Raw genomic sequence first — 18,019 nt, 5'->3', positions numbered from 1 at the left:
GTTTATAACATTGTGTGATTTCGAGCGTACATTATTGTTTATCAATTCGTGAATACACTTCATCATGCTTATGACAATTTCCTGTTTCTTCTTCACCTACAGGCAGAGAAATCAAGGAAGCGTGGAGTTTTCCCTATTATTCTCAGAAACATGAGGTAAGCTGTGCTAAAAGGAGGAGGAAGGAAAAATGGGCGTGTCTGCTCAATTAACCATGACCCCTTGCTAGCAGTGGCTTAGGGCGACCTTTGGTTATAAGGCAGGCAGATAGCACCAAGAGGGTGTGCAGGGAGCAGACACTCAGCCTCCAGCATCCCTAACAGTACCATCCCACCCACGAGTGGTGTGGATCCTTACCATGTTCGGTCTAACTCCCTCAGACAAGAGAGCACATCCCCTGGCCGTGAGCTGACACTCACCTGAGCTGGGGAGTTCTGGTGACTTTCCTACACACAAACACTGAGGAAGAACAAGAAAAGGTAACTTCTAAAGGTGTAGGTATGAAGAAACAGAAGAAGTGAAAACATAATTTAAAATATCAAAGGAGAACATAAACTGTAATAAGAGAAAAAGGAAAGTTCTAATAATTGTTTAAAAAACACTGATTTTGCATATTTTTCAGACTCTAAAGGTCTGTTTTCCTAAGGAAAGATTCGCCCTGAGCTAACATCTGTTGCCAATCTCTCTCTCTCTCTCTCAACCTCCCTCCCTCCCCAAAGTCCCAGTACACAGTTGTATATTCTAGCTGTAGGTCCTTCTAGTTCTATGTGAGGCGCAGCCACAGCATGGCTACTGAGAGATGGGTTGTGTGGTTCCACGACAGGGAATTGAACCCAAGAACCAAAGCAGAGCGTGCACAACTTTAACCACTAGGCCATCAAGGCTGGCTCCCTATCATCATTTCTGATCAGCGAAAAACAAAACATACAAACAATACATGTCATTTATGTTTATTGTTCACATATGAATATTAACTTGCAAATATATACAGACAAGCATTCTATATTTAACTTGGAGTGAAATCACCTTATATGATTTATATATCAACAGTCTATCAGTTAAAATGTAAATACATGTTTGTTATTATAAGAGTAAAATGCTGTTATAACTGATGAGCAGGAAAACTATTAATAGGAAAACAGATGAGTTAACATGAGTATTGAAAAAAGTTCATTTATATGACAACACTAGGAAGAACACTGTATATACTATGAGCCAAATGTTTATAAATCTTTTAAAAAGTCAGCAAGAGATAAGGTTATTTTATAATTCTATTACTTGGAAAATTGTTTAGTGTACTAACATAAGACAGAATAACCTTTAAGAACAGTATTCGATCGTTAGTTATCTAGTTCTGTTTAAGTCATGAAAAATGACTTTTTTAAATGAAAAAGCTCTATTTGGGAATTCTACACATCTTGTGTGAATGAATTAAAAGCAGAATAATTAGCTCTGCCATCTCAATTGCACAAGAAGAAAAAATCCTAAACGCGCACACAGTAATATCCATAATGAGTCACACAAACATAATAAAAACATATAAGGAATAAGGAAAAAAAAGGAAAGAGTTAAAGAGAACTGGGGTATCCAAAACACGTTTTGTTCTCATTAATTAAACCTGAAATGAACAGTTTTCATAAGAATGTCTTAAGAAGAGAATTCCTATTGTTAGACTCTACAGAGAGAAATAAATGTTTGCAGAAATAATTAGAGGACAGTGTCGATGAATTTTCAGGAGTTGAAGACAAAGAAATTTTTGACGTTCACCTGAATTATAATCAGTTTTAACTTAATGTTGATTTTAGCACTTAGCCATTAGACATCTGATCAAAAATGTCATTTCACAGACCCCTATTTAAGTGCAATCTTAGATAATACACTTCCAGTATTTCATCCGTGTTCTTCAGTTGTGCTCTTTTTTTCATACCTTAACACATCATCAGCCAGCTGAGAAGAGAGTCCACTGAGTCTAGGAAGTGGTATTTGGGGCATGCCTAGGGATTTCTATCACTGTCTCAACCGTATTATTTATAAGAACATGCTTAGTACTAAATCAGTAATTTTATTTTTATTTTTAATTATATTAGTAAATAGAGACAAAAAGCAATAAATCTTCAAACAAGTGTGCCAGCACTGCAATACTCTAAAGAGAGCAACAATCAAACTGAGCTTTCAGATGCGGGGCTCGCCATCCTCAGACAGCTAGGAATGCTCACACATAAGCCCAGGAATCCCATATTAGAAGATTTAAGGGTATTGATACCTAATTTATTAAAGTGCAGTTGTTCGTAAGCCAACCATGTGAAAAAAGAACAGAATGTCTCCAACGACCTAAAAGGTGACCATGAAGAAGTGAGCTTAATCGGATCGCTTCTGGACTATTCCAAAGAGTTTGTGAGCCCCAAGATTACAGACTCTCTAACTACAGCTATCCAGAAATGGACTGGCCACCCTAATAAAGGGAGCAAGCTCTCCATCTCAAAAGTGTTCAAGCAGAAGCCAGATGACCATCCACCAGAGATTTCCCAGAGAAGATTTTATTTCACGAGAGCAGTTCACACCCAAGGCGCAGTAACAGTGATGGCTAACATTTAAAGAGCGCTTACTCTGCACTAGGCTCTGTGATACTGATAAACCAAGGCTCAAGCGACCGACATAGCTGAGACACTAAGTGGCAGAACCACAATTTAAGGCAAGCTGACTCCTAAACATGAAACTGGGTTGATTGTTAATCAGCTGGATGATCACGCCCTGCCCATCTACCCTCTAACCGTTGCAATACCAGGCCTCCCCTTTACAAAGCCCGGCCATCAATCAACATTTACTGAAGGAGTGAGCCTGCCCCTCCTTTCCTTTGCAAACATTGTTTCCTCAACTACAAGTTGCGCTTCTGTTCTGGGATGCCAAGAAAATGTAGCCTTCAAGATTTTAGCTCAGAAGTTACCTTGCCCTGAGCATTCCAACCCGGAGTTAACAGTTGTTTTTCCCAAGATGATTCCAGAATGTGGTGCAGCCTGCCCTGCTCTCCCACCATAAAAGAACCGTAGCTGGGCATGGCTGCCCAGATAAGCGACATTTACTAGCCCCCACCCATCTCCTTGCTGTGACCTGTGGCCATGTGACAAAGCTCTAACAAAAGGCATGTGAGTCAAAGTGCTATCTATGTATGTGCTACTTCTAGCCAACAAATGCGACCGTAAGGGTTCTTTCCCCTTCTTTTCTGCTGGATGACTGGACCCCTCCAAGTTCTCACAGTACGGCCGCAGACCAGCAGCAGTAAGGTCACTCGTGAACCTCTTACACCTGAGAATGATCGGGCCCCAACCAGACCTCCTGAGTCAGAAACCCCAGGTGCAGGGCCCTCTGAGTTTCAACAAGTGCTGCAGGGGACTCCCACGCAACCTCAAGCTCAAGGACCACCGCCCTAAGCAAACTAGCCTCAACCAGGCTGATAACAAGGCCCCAGGAACCAGGGAAATGTGCTGGAAGGAACACAAGCCTCTGGATGACCAGGCAGAGCAGAACTATCCACCAATCTGGGCCATTTACATCAAAACTGTTATGTGAAAGCAATAACCCTCTATTATCTTCACGTCACTGTCTCATGTTTGGGACGCTTGTTGCAGCAGCCTCATCCAAACCAATTCCAACATCTCTCTCTCCTGACACTCATTCACAGGCTGTAAATATTTGTCAGTCTTTCTATTCCCAGTAGACTAGAAGCTCAGAGCCCCAACCAGCTCTTACTCATCTCTGCATCTCTCCAGGACCTAAGAAAACCCCTGGCCTGTACTACGCACTCAATAAACGACGACATCTACTTATCCCCTTCTATCTTTACACCAAAATGATAAATTCTAACATCTAAAGTGACACCAATAACCCAGTAACTTTCCTTTTATAAAAATCTTCTAAAAGCACCAACATTCACTACAGACTAAAACTTTCCAATTCTGCAATGATTCTCAAACGATGCCAATTTGTCCAAGGTTTGCCTTCTACACTATTGCTACCCAGTCCAGTCCATTCCCAGTTTCAGAGAAGGGTCTTGATTTTGATCACAGTCCATCTTCCCTGCTGTATTAACATACAGTAACACACAAAACAGTTGGCTTCCCTCTTCTGTACTCGCCCTGCTGCACACTGTTTACTGTCCAACATACAGATGGCTAATCTACTTGCTAACCCACGTTACCGACTTGGCCAAGGCACAATGATCTGTACTGCCCTTCTCCACCATTTTACAAGAGCTAAAACTCCAATATCATATATTTACCAAATCTGGAGTTGGCGCCAAAACAGGGAAAAGTCGTTTAGTATTTTCTTTATTTTCCAGAGGTTCCTGTTTCCAATAAATCACTACAAAAAGGAAAACAAGCCAAGAGCAGCCTTCTGGCACTATTCCAATCATTTTGTCTTTGCTGAAATGGTCCCAACATCCTTTTGTCTTTAATATTCCCAGCAGGACTGTTTAAAAATCTACTCAAGTGTTTCCTACCAAATACCATATTCCTAACAAAGTTACTTTATAAATTACTCTATACTCCTATGTGGTAAAATTCTGAATTGATGCCAAAAACCTTCTTGGAACAGAATAGTTCTCCATAATTTATATCTCCTGTACCTTAAAAAAGAAACCTAACTCTTTAGAAATGAATCCTCCAATCCATATAGAAAATTCTAACAAATATACAGTTTGACAACACCCAAAATTCTACTCTTCAATTTTGATTACTTTATCAGAATTTTCATTCAAATCTAATGGAAAGCTGAAGCTCAATGTTGTGATGCCAAATATACCAAGATTTTCCTTTACTATGTGGCTTTAAAAGTATTTTCCAGGAACAGAAGGAGAAGACATGACTAGTCTCATGCTACAGGAAAGGTACAGGGACCACATTATAGCAGGATTATAATCTTAGACCAAGGACCCCTTAACTATCCCCAACGAAACCAAGTACTAGCTAAGGGGACCTCCACCCTGCCCTCTACCTTCATCCTCTTGGCTCTGTGCAGACACCAAAAATCTTCGTCACTTCTATTCTTGGTAAGCAGCTAACATGAACAGCTGCGCGAGTCCTAGCATTAGAAAAGGCATGCTCACACTCACAGTGCGGCACACTGTAGATCAAGCCTAAACTCCAAACCCTGAACAGTCATCACAAGATAAAACATTCCAGCCAAAATTCAATATACACTCTAAAAAAACTGAAAAACTGATAGGGGCTTATAAGGCACACAAGACCTTCCCGAGTATTACTTTATTCTCTACCAGCCACATATTTTTTTTTTCATACCCCACAAAACAGCCATAACAACTTAGACCAATTAATAATTATAATACTGGATCTACAAAAAGAATAAATGATGGTGTGAAGTTCCAACCTTTCCACTTTAACGGGATTGTACCTGTCAAGATTATCTCCAAGATGTGATGCACTCCAAATGAAAAGAACTAGTAAGATAAAATTTAATTTGAAATTCTCTTGGCCAATCTAAGGATGAAATTACTAAGTGACGAAATATAAGAACTGCATCTTCAACGACTGCACGGCATGGTTCCCGAGCCTTCTGGAGCCCTGACTGCCCTGCTACGGTCATACTCTGGTCTGTCAATGTCCCTTTGAAGTCTCAGAACAAGACAGTGTACTTTTGATTGGACTGACCACCATCAACTACAACAGAAAGTGCTACCTACTTCCTGATGGCCAATAAGCTAAATGTGGCCCAGGTGTGTTGTTTGGGCTCAAAAGAAGAAAAGCAAATTTTAGTCAAAATTTTAAAAATCATATTTTTGCAAAAAGTCCAGAACTCCAGCTTCCCTTGAAAAATCAGCTTTGGTAACCATGAGCAAAAGTGAATGGGGGTTTTCCTTTCAGGCTGGGCCTGGGCTTTCCAGATGGCCATGCTGCCCACACCTCAGAAATGGCTGCACCTACATTTACACTCAGTTATGCTCCTTGGCTGGTAGCCTCCAGACGTTTGAATCTGGAATTGATGTTGGCATTAACTACACTGCTTAACCCATGACCTAGCCAGCTAAACACCACCTTATAATCAACAAAAACTCCCAGGGTTTATCCACAAAATGTAATGCTGGTCTCAGGCAACTCTCCTTCCAGACAATTCACTTCTAGAACTTCAGTGCAGATCTTTACATTCATCTTTGAAATTTAATATTGTTAAATTAGATGCACCCAATTCAATCACTATTCACTGAGCACCCAGGCGACGGCGGTTTTGAAACCAGCGGTTCCGCAGAAGGCAGGCCTCTCTCTCCATTCAGTTTTAACAAAGTGAGTTTCACCTGAACGTCTTTCATGTGTTACAGTTCTACCTATAATTCGGTTTCAAAAAGAAAATGAAAACATTCAGAATTTTTTTGTTTGTATGAGCAGGGAGCGATTTATTTTATTTTAAAATACATGTAACTGAGTAACTTAAATATATATAAAATTATTTATTATCTACAACTCTGACCTTCCACAATCACCTAGTTTGGCACAGAAAACCTCTAAAAACTAAAAAAGTTTCTATGGAATTATGGGTTAAAACAGAAAGTATGCTACATTTCTGTCCGATTGCCAGACAGGAGCCAGGCGAGCTGGTCAGCGGCCTGGGCCTGTATGGAAGAGTGAGATCCACCTGGCTGGCAGTCGGGGGAGGCCCCTGGCTTCCTCACTCCACCAGGACACTGGCCGCTGGGGAGGACCTGCTGATGACACCTGCAGCTGGCCCGAAGCCAGGCTTCCCCGGGACTGGCTTTTTGGGGGACGGGGGGGGGATATCCCAAAGGAGCCCTTTTGGAGGGTCCCGCTAAAAGGTGAGAGGGGAGAGGGTCCGGCAGTAAAAGCAACAGCCCTTTGTTCTTTCTGGATCCAGACAATTACGCACTCTGAAGGCTTCTTTTGTCTGAATCTCTCGATAATGATGCTGATAAAGCTTCTCTTTCCAATCGCCCCTTATCACCTGACACTGTAATCATCTAGCTGAGAACACTGACACCTCTCATAGTTACCATTATTTCCGTTTGAATAATCAGTCACATTCCCCCAAAATTCTTCAAGGCTTTGCACATCTCCTTTCAAGAAACCCTGTTGAAGAAACAAAGTCAGCCATAAAGGTTTGCGTGGCTTCCGTCTAACTCCCGGAGACCTGCTGTGCAGTCCGTGGTGGGCCTCGCGACACAGGCCCCAGACTCGCAGGGCTACGCCACTAGGAAGAGGCACAGAGTGACCAGCTGGAGGAGCTGCAGGCTCAGGGTGACCTGGACCCGATCTGGGGAGCTCAGCCAGCTGAGCTGCAAAGACCAGGAAGCACCTCATCCAGGGAAGGGTCACCATTGATTTCCCAGCCTCACAGACTGCCTTCCAGCCCGGGAGGGGTGAGTGCCAATGAAAGACAGTGAACAAGGGAAGTGCTCCCAGGAAGAGGACTCCTGAGAGCCGAGCACTCGCCCCGGGACCTCCACGCTGAGCTCAGCCCTGCCTCCTAGTAACTGTTGTTTTGAAGAAGTCTAGAAATCACTGCATGAGCCTGCAGCCACTTTCTTCTTTGTCTCCCGTGTGTCCAGCACACTGTCTGGCACACATTAGACACTCAAATAGTTGCAAAACGGGTCACTGAAAATGCACTGAAGGACTCTGAAGAACCTGAGGGACAGGCTTTCCTGTACAGTACTGTCCCCCACAACCCCTGGAGGAGCACCTCAGTTGTGAGTAACACCCAGCACCGGCTGTGCTTTCACTGTGTGCTCTGCCCTGCACGCGCACTAGCCCCTTAATGCCGCTCACACCCCATGAGGCGGGGCCCACCCTCTGCCCTATTCCAGAGACCAGGGAACTGAAGCTCACAAAAGATCAGCCAGTGCTAAGACTACACAGCTAATAAGCGGTGACCACCACTGGAGCCAGTCTATGCTCCTCCCCACACAAGTCCTGCTGGCTGCAAACACACTCTGTGCCAATGCTGGTCCCAAGCATCAGGGACACAAACATGAGTAAGAGAAGGCTTCTATTCTTAAGGAACTTATAGCTTGGCAGGGAGACCTGTAAAGTAAGCAAAAGAAGTAAGTGCTACAGGTGCTGTCAGAGCAGGTTCAAGCGGGAGAGGGGCACGAGGCAAGTGCTCGGGTGGCCCTTACAACAAGGATGGTCAAGTCACCGGGAACCAAAGGGGGATTCTCATACCACTACTTGCTAGAGTTGGAAGGATACTCACATTTGACAGGTAGCCAGTGGACACGAGCAAAGACCCCAAAAATGCGCCAGTTAATTCCTTCCTAAGAAAGACAGATCTAGCTGACACTGGGTTTTTGCTTTGCAGAAGCGGGAGAGGCTGGTGGAATCCAGAGCTAAGGAGAGAGGTTGAGCAGGACAACTAGCTGGCTGGCTGCTCTCAGAGCTTCCCCCACGGTGCCTGCCTCCGCACAGAAAGGCTGCAGAGGTTAGGAGACGGCTCCTTGAAGGGGCTCCACCTGTACGCCGGCGGCCCCAGGCAGAAGCTTTCTACTTACTTCCAGTCTGTGTGTGTATTATACACACAATAGAGGCCCAAAAACGAGCGTCAAGTGACTGGACAGGATGGGAGAGATCTTAAAAAGCTTCATCAAGGAGCTGCAACTTAGGCCTCAGCTAAATATTGAAAAACATGGGTTTGCTGGGTCAAAAAAGTGTGGAGGGGATTTCAGGCAAAGGAGATAGCTTATTCAAAGGCATGGAGTAAAAGGAACTTTAAGCAACTGAGTATGCAAGTACTTTAAGCATCGGCAGACCGGGAGTTGATTCCAGCTCTACCACTTCTGTATGCACGGCTTTGGGCAACGTACTGCTCCTGTCTGGAGAGAGTCCGAGCATGTGTGAGGGGTGGTCTGAATAACAAAAAAGGAGCTGGCAGCTTCTCCTTTAGGCCAGTGGTTCTCCGAGGCAAGCATGCAGTAAGAATCCAGTAGAGCAGGGCCTCTCACATTCAGGAAGGACCCCAAATTTAGACTTCTGACATTTTCTACACATGAGGTTATAAAGTCACCAGAGATACAATGACAGGATTGGAAGGAGACATATATATCATTCAACTAAAAACTTGTCCCATTTCAAGGCCATACTGCCTAGAGTGCACTATGGATTTTATTTTTTCCTAAATCTTGTGATTATACTGCCGATAGCAGAGTTACCCTGCATTATATTTTGAAGGTTACACATTAATTAGTTAAGTGCATATATTTGAAAAATACAATACAGGGGCTGGCCCCATGGACTAGTGGTTAAGTTTGGCGTGCTCCACTTCAGTGGCCCAGGTTCAGTTCCCACGCATGAACCTACACGACTCATCAGTGGCCATGCTGTGGCAGTGACCCACATACAAAATAGAGAAAGACAGGCAACAGACGTTAGCTCAGGGAGAATCTTCCTCAGAAAAAAAAAAAAAAATTACATTTTTACTACCTTTTAACAATATGGAGAATCTTAAAAAACGTGGCCAGGTAGCTCTCTGCCTCTGATGGTGGTGGGAGATGGGGAGTTAGAAAGGGCTTGGTCAAAAATGCAGATCCCATAGCCCTCATTCAGTAGGTCTGAGTAGAAACTGGGAATATATATTTTTAACAACAATCCCAAGTGATTTTTGATGCGAGTGGCCTCAGAGCCACACTTGAAAAAGCACTGCAACAGGCAGCATGGAAACCGGGAAGAGTTTTAGGCAAGGAAGCAACTGATTAGTACTGTATTGCTCAAAGTTTGGCACTGGACTTGGCTATTAGACACTGGTTGCGATGGTTGCAAGAGTGAATAGGAATCAGGAAAATGGAAATAGCAGGAATCAACTGTTCTTCCAAAATTTATGACTGAGAAGAAGAGAATGAGGATGTGCATATAGGGGTCTGACAAAGGGTTTTTAATTGTATTCATCAGGTAGAGAAATGAGCAATACTGTAAAAGACATATTAGTAATCATAATGTTTTCGATAGTATTTAAATGTCCTCCAGACCCACTCTCCACTTTACTCTGTGCTCCCAAAGCACCAACTTGCCTCTGAAGGAGACACCAGCAGGAGACGGAGGATGCGTGGGGACGGAGGGATATTCATCTCCCCTCAATCCCCCTCCCAAGTTCACCGCTGGCTGGCTGGTCCCTCACCAGAGGCCCCAGCTCCTCCTGGCAGGCTGCTCCACAGCAACCCCTTGCGGCTCTGCCCTTCCTTCCCCTTGCCCCTCTAGGCCTAGTGGAGCTGGTACCGGGGACTATACTACTCCTTGCTGACTTCCCTAAACTGCCAATATCTTAGTAAACAGTTCTTACAGTCTCCTTGGCTACCTAGTTCCGTCTGTTTCCTACCAGAACCCTCACTGATACATACAACACTGAGCAGAAGATAAACGCCAGAACAGTGCCAAATCCAAAATGCTTTTGTGGTTCAAATAAGAAAGCAGTCACGTCAGATGGGATTCAGGAAAAGACTGATACGCCAGGCGCACTGGATGCAGGCTGGGAAAAATGGTTAGGATTTCAACAAGCAAAGGAAGAAAGAGGAGCGCATGGTCAGCGGTAATCCAGATCTCGAGCATCCTGAGGCTGTCTTCGCACATCAGCTGTCCCTCCCCTTTCCACACCCTGCATATTGACCAAAGCAGGACTTCAGGCTTCACCCACGTCATTCATAAAGTCATTACATGACCACTCTTCTGAGGGTCGGGCTCACAGCCTGTTTTGTTTTAAAGAAGTCTTGCCAAGTTCTATCATGGTAGAATCCCACCTGTTAAACCGACTGCAGGCAAAAGCTGTGTGTGAGCTGTTTGAATAATTCCCTGGAAAGTCAGCGCTGATGAACCACAGTTAACAGAGACGAGGGTTATTTGTACCTATCAAGGCAGTAACAACATAGGAAGCTCTCCTAAAGCAGGGGGACAAAGAACTCTTGAACAGTAAGGAAGCAGAAAAACCACCTCTGACTCCAAATTCAAAACTAGATTTTAATCCTAGTTTAATCACTGCTTGGGCTTATGACTGAACCTGAGCCTCGTATTTCCCTTCCTAAGCAGCAAGTCCTAAAGATTAAAAATGGAATACGTACGAACAGATGTTAACCTCTCAAAATAAAAATGTAAATTCAAAATATTTAATAATTTGTCGAGAGGAAAGGACTGTGTATCAAACATATACTAGAGCCAGGCACTTTCCACAGGTTAAGTGTTTTAATCTTCACAATAATCTACAAGTAGGTACTACTTCTCATTATCTTTACAGATGAGGAAACTAGGGTTATAGAAAAATACAGTAACTTTCCAAACAGCACAAGGCTGGCAGAATCTGGTTCCAACTCCATCCGGCCACTCCCAAACCACACTGTGACCTCCTATCAACACAGGGAAACGGGACACGGGAAACTGACGTTAAAGCAACTTTCAAGACATGTGGTATTTTGCTTAGTTGCTTCGGATTCAACAGAGAGGCAGTTTCAACTCACACTTGAAAACTTCTTCAAAATTTATTAGTCCATTTTCCTCCCCCAAGTTTTTATGTATATTCCCTCCAAGTGAGTCCAAAAAGAATCTGGGACAGCTTCTTCAGTTCATGACAGAAACACAGAATCATGCAATTTTAAAACTAAGCACAACACACATTTTACACAGGAGGAAACTCATTTACGTAAAGTGACATATCCAAAATTAGTTAACTGACGGGGCCTAAAATACAGATTCAAGATTTCCAGTCCCATATGCCTTCCTTATTAAGAGGAATCTTCCACAGCAGATCGTCCCAGTATTTCAGGGTTCTTGAGACGAAGGCTGATGCTCATTATGGGTGTAAAAGCAGACAGGATAGACAAATGAGTTAAATATTTATGTCCTAAACCTAGAGCATTCAAATGCCAACTTTAAAAGAAAATCAACCTTTGTTTGTTTTATTGCCATTCTCCTCCTTCTCCTAAAAGTCATATTCTTAAAAAGGCTCAATACTGAGAACTTCACTTATTTCTTCATCTATAAAATGAGGCTCATCACAGGACCCAACTATAGGAGGATTAGGAAGTTAATGTTCCAAACTACTCTCTTCCCTAATATATTCGTTCCCTTCACCAGTTGTCTACGTAGCACTGGGAAATATACAGAAAAGGTCAATCAACAAACTGACTGAAAAGGAAACAGGACTTTATAAGCCTCGGTGCTTCTTTCTCTCTTTCCATACACACATGGTTTTTCCTATTCCACCATTACCATTAGCACTTCAGTGTTCAGGAATTTCTCTCTTCACCCTCTTCTCTAAAAATGTATCGGCAACTCGGATCTAAAACAATGATCTACCAAAATTATCTGCCCCATGTTAAGACTATAAATTAAAAGCAATCTTTTATTCAATTATATATATATACCTGAAGCTAAATACTTCAGCCCCTGAGTTTCATCCGACTCCATAAGGTGTTGTGGGGAGTCAATTAAATAATATAACGCATTTGAAAGAGATCTGTAAACTGTAAGGTGCCACCCATTAGAGTCATCGCCTGACTTTACAGGAGTAGTAACATGTAACAGGTTGGCCTCCTTCCCCACCCATCTTTTCTCCCTCCTCCAAACCTTTCGAAATACCTTGAGTCTCCCTCTGGCCCCTCTCCTCACCCAAAACGTTCAGCACATCATCCCTAAAACAATGACCCTGTCCCCAAACAGGACTGTTCAATGACTCTCCATAAGCCAGTCTCATCCCTAACTGGCCGTCTGCCAAGTATGCCTCCTGGATTATCACGTCACTAGAGAAATTTACTCCAGGTTCATAGTAATTACAGCATATCATGGGACATAAGGAAAGAAAACAGTTAAAAAAGAAAGGTGGGGGAGAGAAAGGAAGAGAGGGAGGGAGAGAGGGAGAAGAAGGCTGGAGAGCAAGCTCATCTAGTAACAGAGAGTTGCGTAAATGCACAGTAACAGAACATATGATATGTTGGGGTAAAAAACAAACACTCTAAAAATTAGGTTGATCTGGGACATGTAATTATTCTCTCATGTTTGGAACTCCTCACTTTGGGGTCTTTTAAAAATTTACCACATCAGCAACTAATAAAGAACACAATTGCGTTCCAGGACATGCGATGTCTTCTCAATGGCATGTCTGGCCCTTGTCTTTAGCGCAGCTCTCCCTGAGTCCAGATCCTCCTCAAAACCCACTCTCTATACATACCTTTAATGATAACCACACTAGAAACAAAGTCGCCTGGAATGCAAGGCCTAGAAAGGGGAAACATCACTTGCTACACATTTCCTGGCTTAAAGCATCATTTAACCTCACTTGATACTAGATTTTACATTTTTATTTAAACTTAAGGACTATTGAACAAATACTACGGTTACCTCAAGGTCACTCTGGAATCCTCAGGAAAGATTAAACAACCCAGGAATTGAAGGCAAGATATTTTGTTCCTTTTCCTTGCCTGGTCTTACTGCAAAACATTTCCTCCTTTCTCTCCTACCTGACCCTGCAAGGTACATTCTTATATTCCATATATGCCAATAATTTGTCATTTCATAAATTCACTCGAGTAAAAAAGTTAAACTATTTTTCCGGGTCGTAAGGTCCTTTTCTTCTTCTGACATCAAATAACTGCTTTCATAATTTCCTAAATTTTCAAAACATTGTTAATTAGCACATACCAAATTAACATACTAACAAGTCATATTTTTACACTTTTCATTTCCTGATTTGTCTTTTTCCTGTTGAATCACACTATTTGATTACAACCAATTCTTACAGTTTCTCTCAACTTGGACAATTATTTACATGTTACAAAAAGTATTTTCTACATTGCTCAATTTTTAAATAATGGCTAAATGACTATTCATTCATCCAATTTTACAATATGAGTTTTTAGTTATTCCAAGAGCGTTATCAGCAAAAAAAAAGTCAATTCTTCAGTGCTTCAAAGAAACGTTTATTATCACTATAAAAAGTTAAGGCTTGTGTGGTATTAATCCAATATTAAGACTTGCTTAGAGAAAACAACTCAAAATACAAATGACTATGCAAATTCATAGTCCCAAGACAACAAAGGTTGTCCAAGGTCCCAAATCAATACCTATAGATATAAGGAAGGAAAGGCAAAATTTTAAGTCCTGTCACCTTCTCTCGATTCTCCTGCTTCTTTCAGCAGTGCTGAAAAGAACTTGCTCTGGATTGCTGAGATGTTTAAATGAGTTCATTAATATTAAACATCTTTTAAAAAGTTATACGCTTTACATAAATTAAGAGGTATTAACGTAGTAAAGAAAATATTTCATCACGGTAGGGAGAGAGAGAAACAGAGAATATACCTGTTTCCCTAAAATAAATGAAAAAGTATAGGCCCATCTCCCCTGCTCCTCATGAGCAAAAAAATGTTTAAACCTAACGTGCATTTGCTGATACACTGGCGGCAACCTACTTAGGTCAGGGGTGTAAACACGCAAAGGTCAGACACTGCACTTCCCTTTGGAAAACTGAGAATCCTCCACAGGGCTGAGAAGATGGAAAGCCCCAAGTTCTGAGTAGTTTATTAAGAAACAGAGAAGACTACTTTCTTAATACATGATTAATTTCACTGCTGGTACTTTATTAGCATGATACACATTGTAACTGTTGTTCAAGACTTGTGGGGGATAGGCATTTTACTATGATCCAAAAGCGTGACTGAAATATAAGTAAGGAATTCAGATTTGAACAGAAGGTAGAATTTTTTTACTCGTTGGACATACTTTCATCTATTCTTTTTTTAAACAGTAAAGCACAAAGCAGTCAGTGTCATAATGTTAGACACAGGAGTCTTTCCATCTCGCTGCTATGAAACGTAGTCTGGAGACAGAGGAATCCGTATTATAAATAAAATCCCTGATGACACCAAATGACAGCAACACTTTCAAGAGAAGGACAGTGAACCAGGATCCCCTGTAAAGCGCAAACACTTCTAGAGCAAGTATACTTCAAATAATTTTAAGCAAAATTTTCTAGCTTTGGGCTAGAGCTATTATCTACCCCCTAATCAACAACTTCCCTAAATGTCACTGACAAAATACTTCCAAACTTTCTTTTTTGAATAAAAATGGCACTGCTTTTCCCAACACAATATTGTTTATTTCTCAAGAATCCTTAGGCCTTTCATACAAACACAAATGGCCTCATTTAAACGCCACCGTTCCCTAAACGGTGTCAAATGCTTTATGAGGGGTGGGCCAGACGGTGGGTAGGGTGGGTTCTTCGATCTATAAGGCTGCAACTTTCTCAGCTAGAAATTCTGGCATTATTAACTCACTTTGACTTTTCTTCATAACCTCTGCCTTCCCGCAAACTGTTGCCTCTCTGTTGAATAAGCCACACTTCAACGGAAAGTGTCCCAAAGCGCAGGTCGCTGACCCTTAAGCTGGCCTCCTCCATGCCACACACGCCGTGTCAGCGCACTCTCCACCCAGGCACATCCATCCCACTTCCCCGTGGGGCGTTCAGTGCCACGCGCGCAGGGCACAGACACCCTAGCTCCCCCAAAGCACAGCCTTTCCACAATTTCCACAATGTCTACACCCATGCTCGCACGCCCTGGAAGCGACTTCGGGACTCCGGATTGCCGCCTGCCCGATGCACGCACGCCCCGGGTCGGGGCGCTGCCGTGGCGGGGAGCAGGGCCAAGCATGCACGCGCGCACGTCGATGCCCGGAGCCCCCCCGGGCTACACGGACAAGGGCCGGGCGGCGTGGGGGCGGGGTGGGCACGCCCGGGAGGGGCGGCGGGCCCGAGGCAGCGGGCAGACAACAACAGGAGGGTCGCCCCCTCCCCAGCCCGCGCCCCGGCTCCCGGCTCCCGCGCGGATGGCACACGGCCGGGGAGGGGGCGGCGAGGGCGCGATGCCAGCAGGGCCGCCGCGGGTACCTGGTCGATGGGCAGCTGCACGGCGTTGCTGAGGGGCTGCAGCAGGGTGGAGCCCGTAGTGCTGGTAGTGGCCATGGCCGGCCTGGCGCTCCGCCCGCCGAGCTCCGGCCGCCCGCGCCACTCGCCCGCGCCTGTGCCGGCTACGCCGAGGATGGGGATGCAGCCGGCGCGCCTGCCCCCGGGCCGCCCGCGGTCGGAGCGGCGAGGGGCGGGGCCGGGGAGGGGCCGGGGGCGGTGACCGGCTCGGCCCTCCCCTTGCACCCCCGCGCCCCCGCGCCCCGCGTCCCCGACCGCCCTCGCGCCCGCGCCCCCGACCGCCCGCGCCCGCGCGCCCGCCCCGCCCCCTGACTTCCAGCAGCTTCCAGCCGCCCCCTCCCCACCTCGCGCGCCCCCGCGCCAGACAGCCCCGCTGCCCAATCACGGCGCGGCGCCCCGACGCCCTCAGCCAATCAGAGGGCGCCGGCCGCGCCGCGCCCCGCCCCCACCCCAGGCCCGGGCGGAGGGGGCGAGGGGCGGCCGGGCTGTAGCTGGAGGGCGGCTCGGGAGCGGTGGTGCTGGTTACGGTCTTCCCCGTATTCCTCCTCCCCGAGGGTCGGGGTTCAGCCTTCCCTTCTCTGGCAGTGACGGTGGACGGCAGAGCGGAACAGGGTGGCCTCCAGACAAAGGGGCGGCGTGAGGGGCGCCGTCGAGCCAGCGCTGGGGGAAGTTGGGGACAAAGCCAGGGGCTGGGAGGAGGAGGGCAGCAAACCACAAAAGCGCCCTATATAAGAAGTCCCTGTGTCTTCAGGATTGCTGTGAAAAAGCCCCAACTTGAGGCCAGTTTCAGATGTGTGTGCCTTTCGGTCCCCCTCAAACCCACCTGGACCTTCCAGGGGCGAGAGATTCTGGTCCGGTTAGACGGCGCGGTTGCGCCCCACCCCGGGCAGGGGGACGGTTGTCACCTGCGCCTGCCCCGTGTTGCAGTAGGCTCTCCTGTGGGCGACCGCCTGGCATCGGGAAGGAGGGCTTTTCCCAGCATCTCCTCCCCCTGGATCGCCTTCTCCCCCAGGCTGTGCGGTTGTGCGCTGTTTCCACAGACCTGCAGTGTCTGGTGGTTTGTTATGGATCTAATCTATCTGCCCACACCTAGTAAAAGCAGACCCATTTGAGTTCCTTGAAAATGCACGTGTCAGCTTTGGTGTAGAAGACTTCCAAAGAGGAGGAATGCTGGAGGAGAATATCAGAACTCCAAATCGCACGGATTTAACAGTCTGAAATTTGGGGTAGAAATAACTAATGGTTAATGAGAGTTCAACCGCATGCTTTAATGCCTTAAACACTGCTTTAAATGCTTTCAAGTTCTGATAGCTCGATTAATCCCCACAACAACCACGTGAGATAGGTACTGTTACCACCTTCAATCAAAGAAATTGAGTCTCAGAGAAGTTAACTAACTTGCCCGAGAAAGCACAGCTAATAAATAGCAGACAAACGATTGAGATCCAAGGAATTACCTTCAGAGTTTACATCTCAAACACTAGGCCCGCTTCTTCCCCAACTTAACCCCAGTAGGGAGATTGTCCTCAGCTGTCAGGTGTCCGATTTACTTGATTGCTGTGTAGAGTGTTGGGCGATGACAGCACAGGTGTGAATACCTGAGCTCCAGTAAGTCACTCCCCTCGACCTCAGTTGTCTCTCTGAAAAGGAGGCAGTTGAATTAATTGGTTCAATTTCTTCCTGCCTAACATTCTCTGAGTATTTGGCTAACTTAATCCTAACAACCAAACTGACAAGGAAGGGCCTTCATTCTCCCTGGAGGAGTGTTCAATGGGAGTTGTAGTCAATTAGAGAGCAAACCTGTTCAATGGGCTGCTCATTAAAACACCCAATAATCTGGAGTTCTCTATTAATATAATCTTAGAAAATGTTATTTTTTTCCCTTTTCTCCACTTTGGGGAAGTGTAGAGAAAGCATACAGGTGGCTGAGCACACACACTGAAGGAAAACTTGAAATACCATTTTTAAAACTTAAAAGGTGGGTGTTGGGAACATATTGCAAACTAAAGTAAGTCGCATAAAGACACAATCTCAGGTCTAGAACAAATCACATCTACCAAAAGGAGTTTCCTTAGACTGAATTTTTATTTTAGTAGGATATGAC

The 18,019-nt window shown here is 44.9% G+C and overlaps 1 protein-coding gene across 3 annotated transcripts in view; it reads right to left on the bottom strand.

The window, feature by feature from the left end:
* MBOAT2 (membrane bound O-acyltransferase domain containing 2) overlaps positions 1–16,907 on the bottom strand; it is a 127,043-nt gene extending 110,136 nt beyond the window's left edge. Inside the window, exon 1 of one of the 3 annotated variants that reach the window (XM_044771914.2) lies at positions 16,739–16,907. Coding sequence is in view for 1 of the 3 variants with exons in the window: in XM_044771913.2 (XP_044627848.2) it covers positions 15,880–15,954 (75 nt within the window). In the remaining 2 variants the exon portion in view is untranslated. Of the gene's footprint in view, positions 1–15,879; positions 16,096–16,738 lie in introns of those variants that run through there. The other 2 variants (XM_044771913.2, XM_070512638.1) reach the window with 2 other exon arrangements.
* Positions 16,908–18,019: the final 1,112 nt, after the last annotated feature.

The sequence above is a fragment of the Equus asinus genome, chromosome 6 (genome assembly GCF_041296235.1).
Source record: "Equus asinus isolate D_3611 breed Donkey chromosome 6, EquAss-T2T_v2, whole genome shotgun sequence".
Lineage (NCBI taxonomy): Eukaryota > Metazoa > Chordata > Mammalia > Perissodactyla > Equidae > Equus > Equus asinus.
This window is presented reverse-complemented; position numbering and strand designations above follow the sequence as displayed.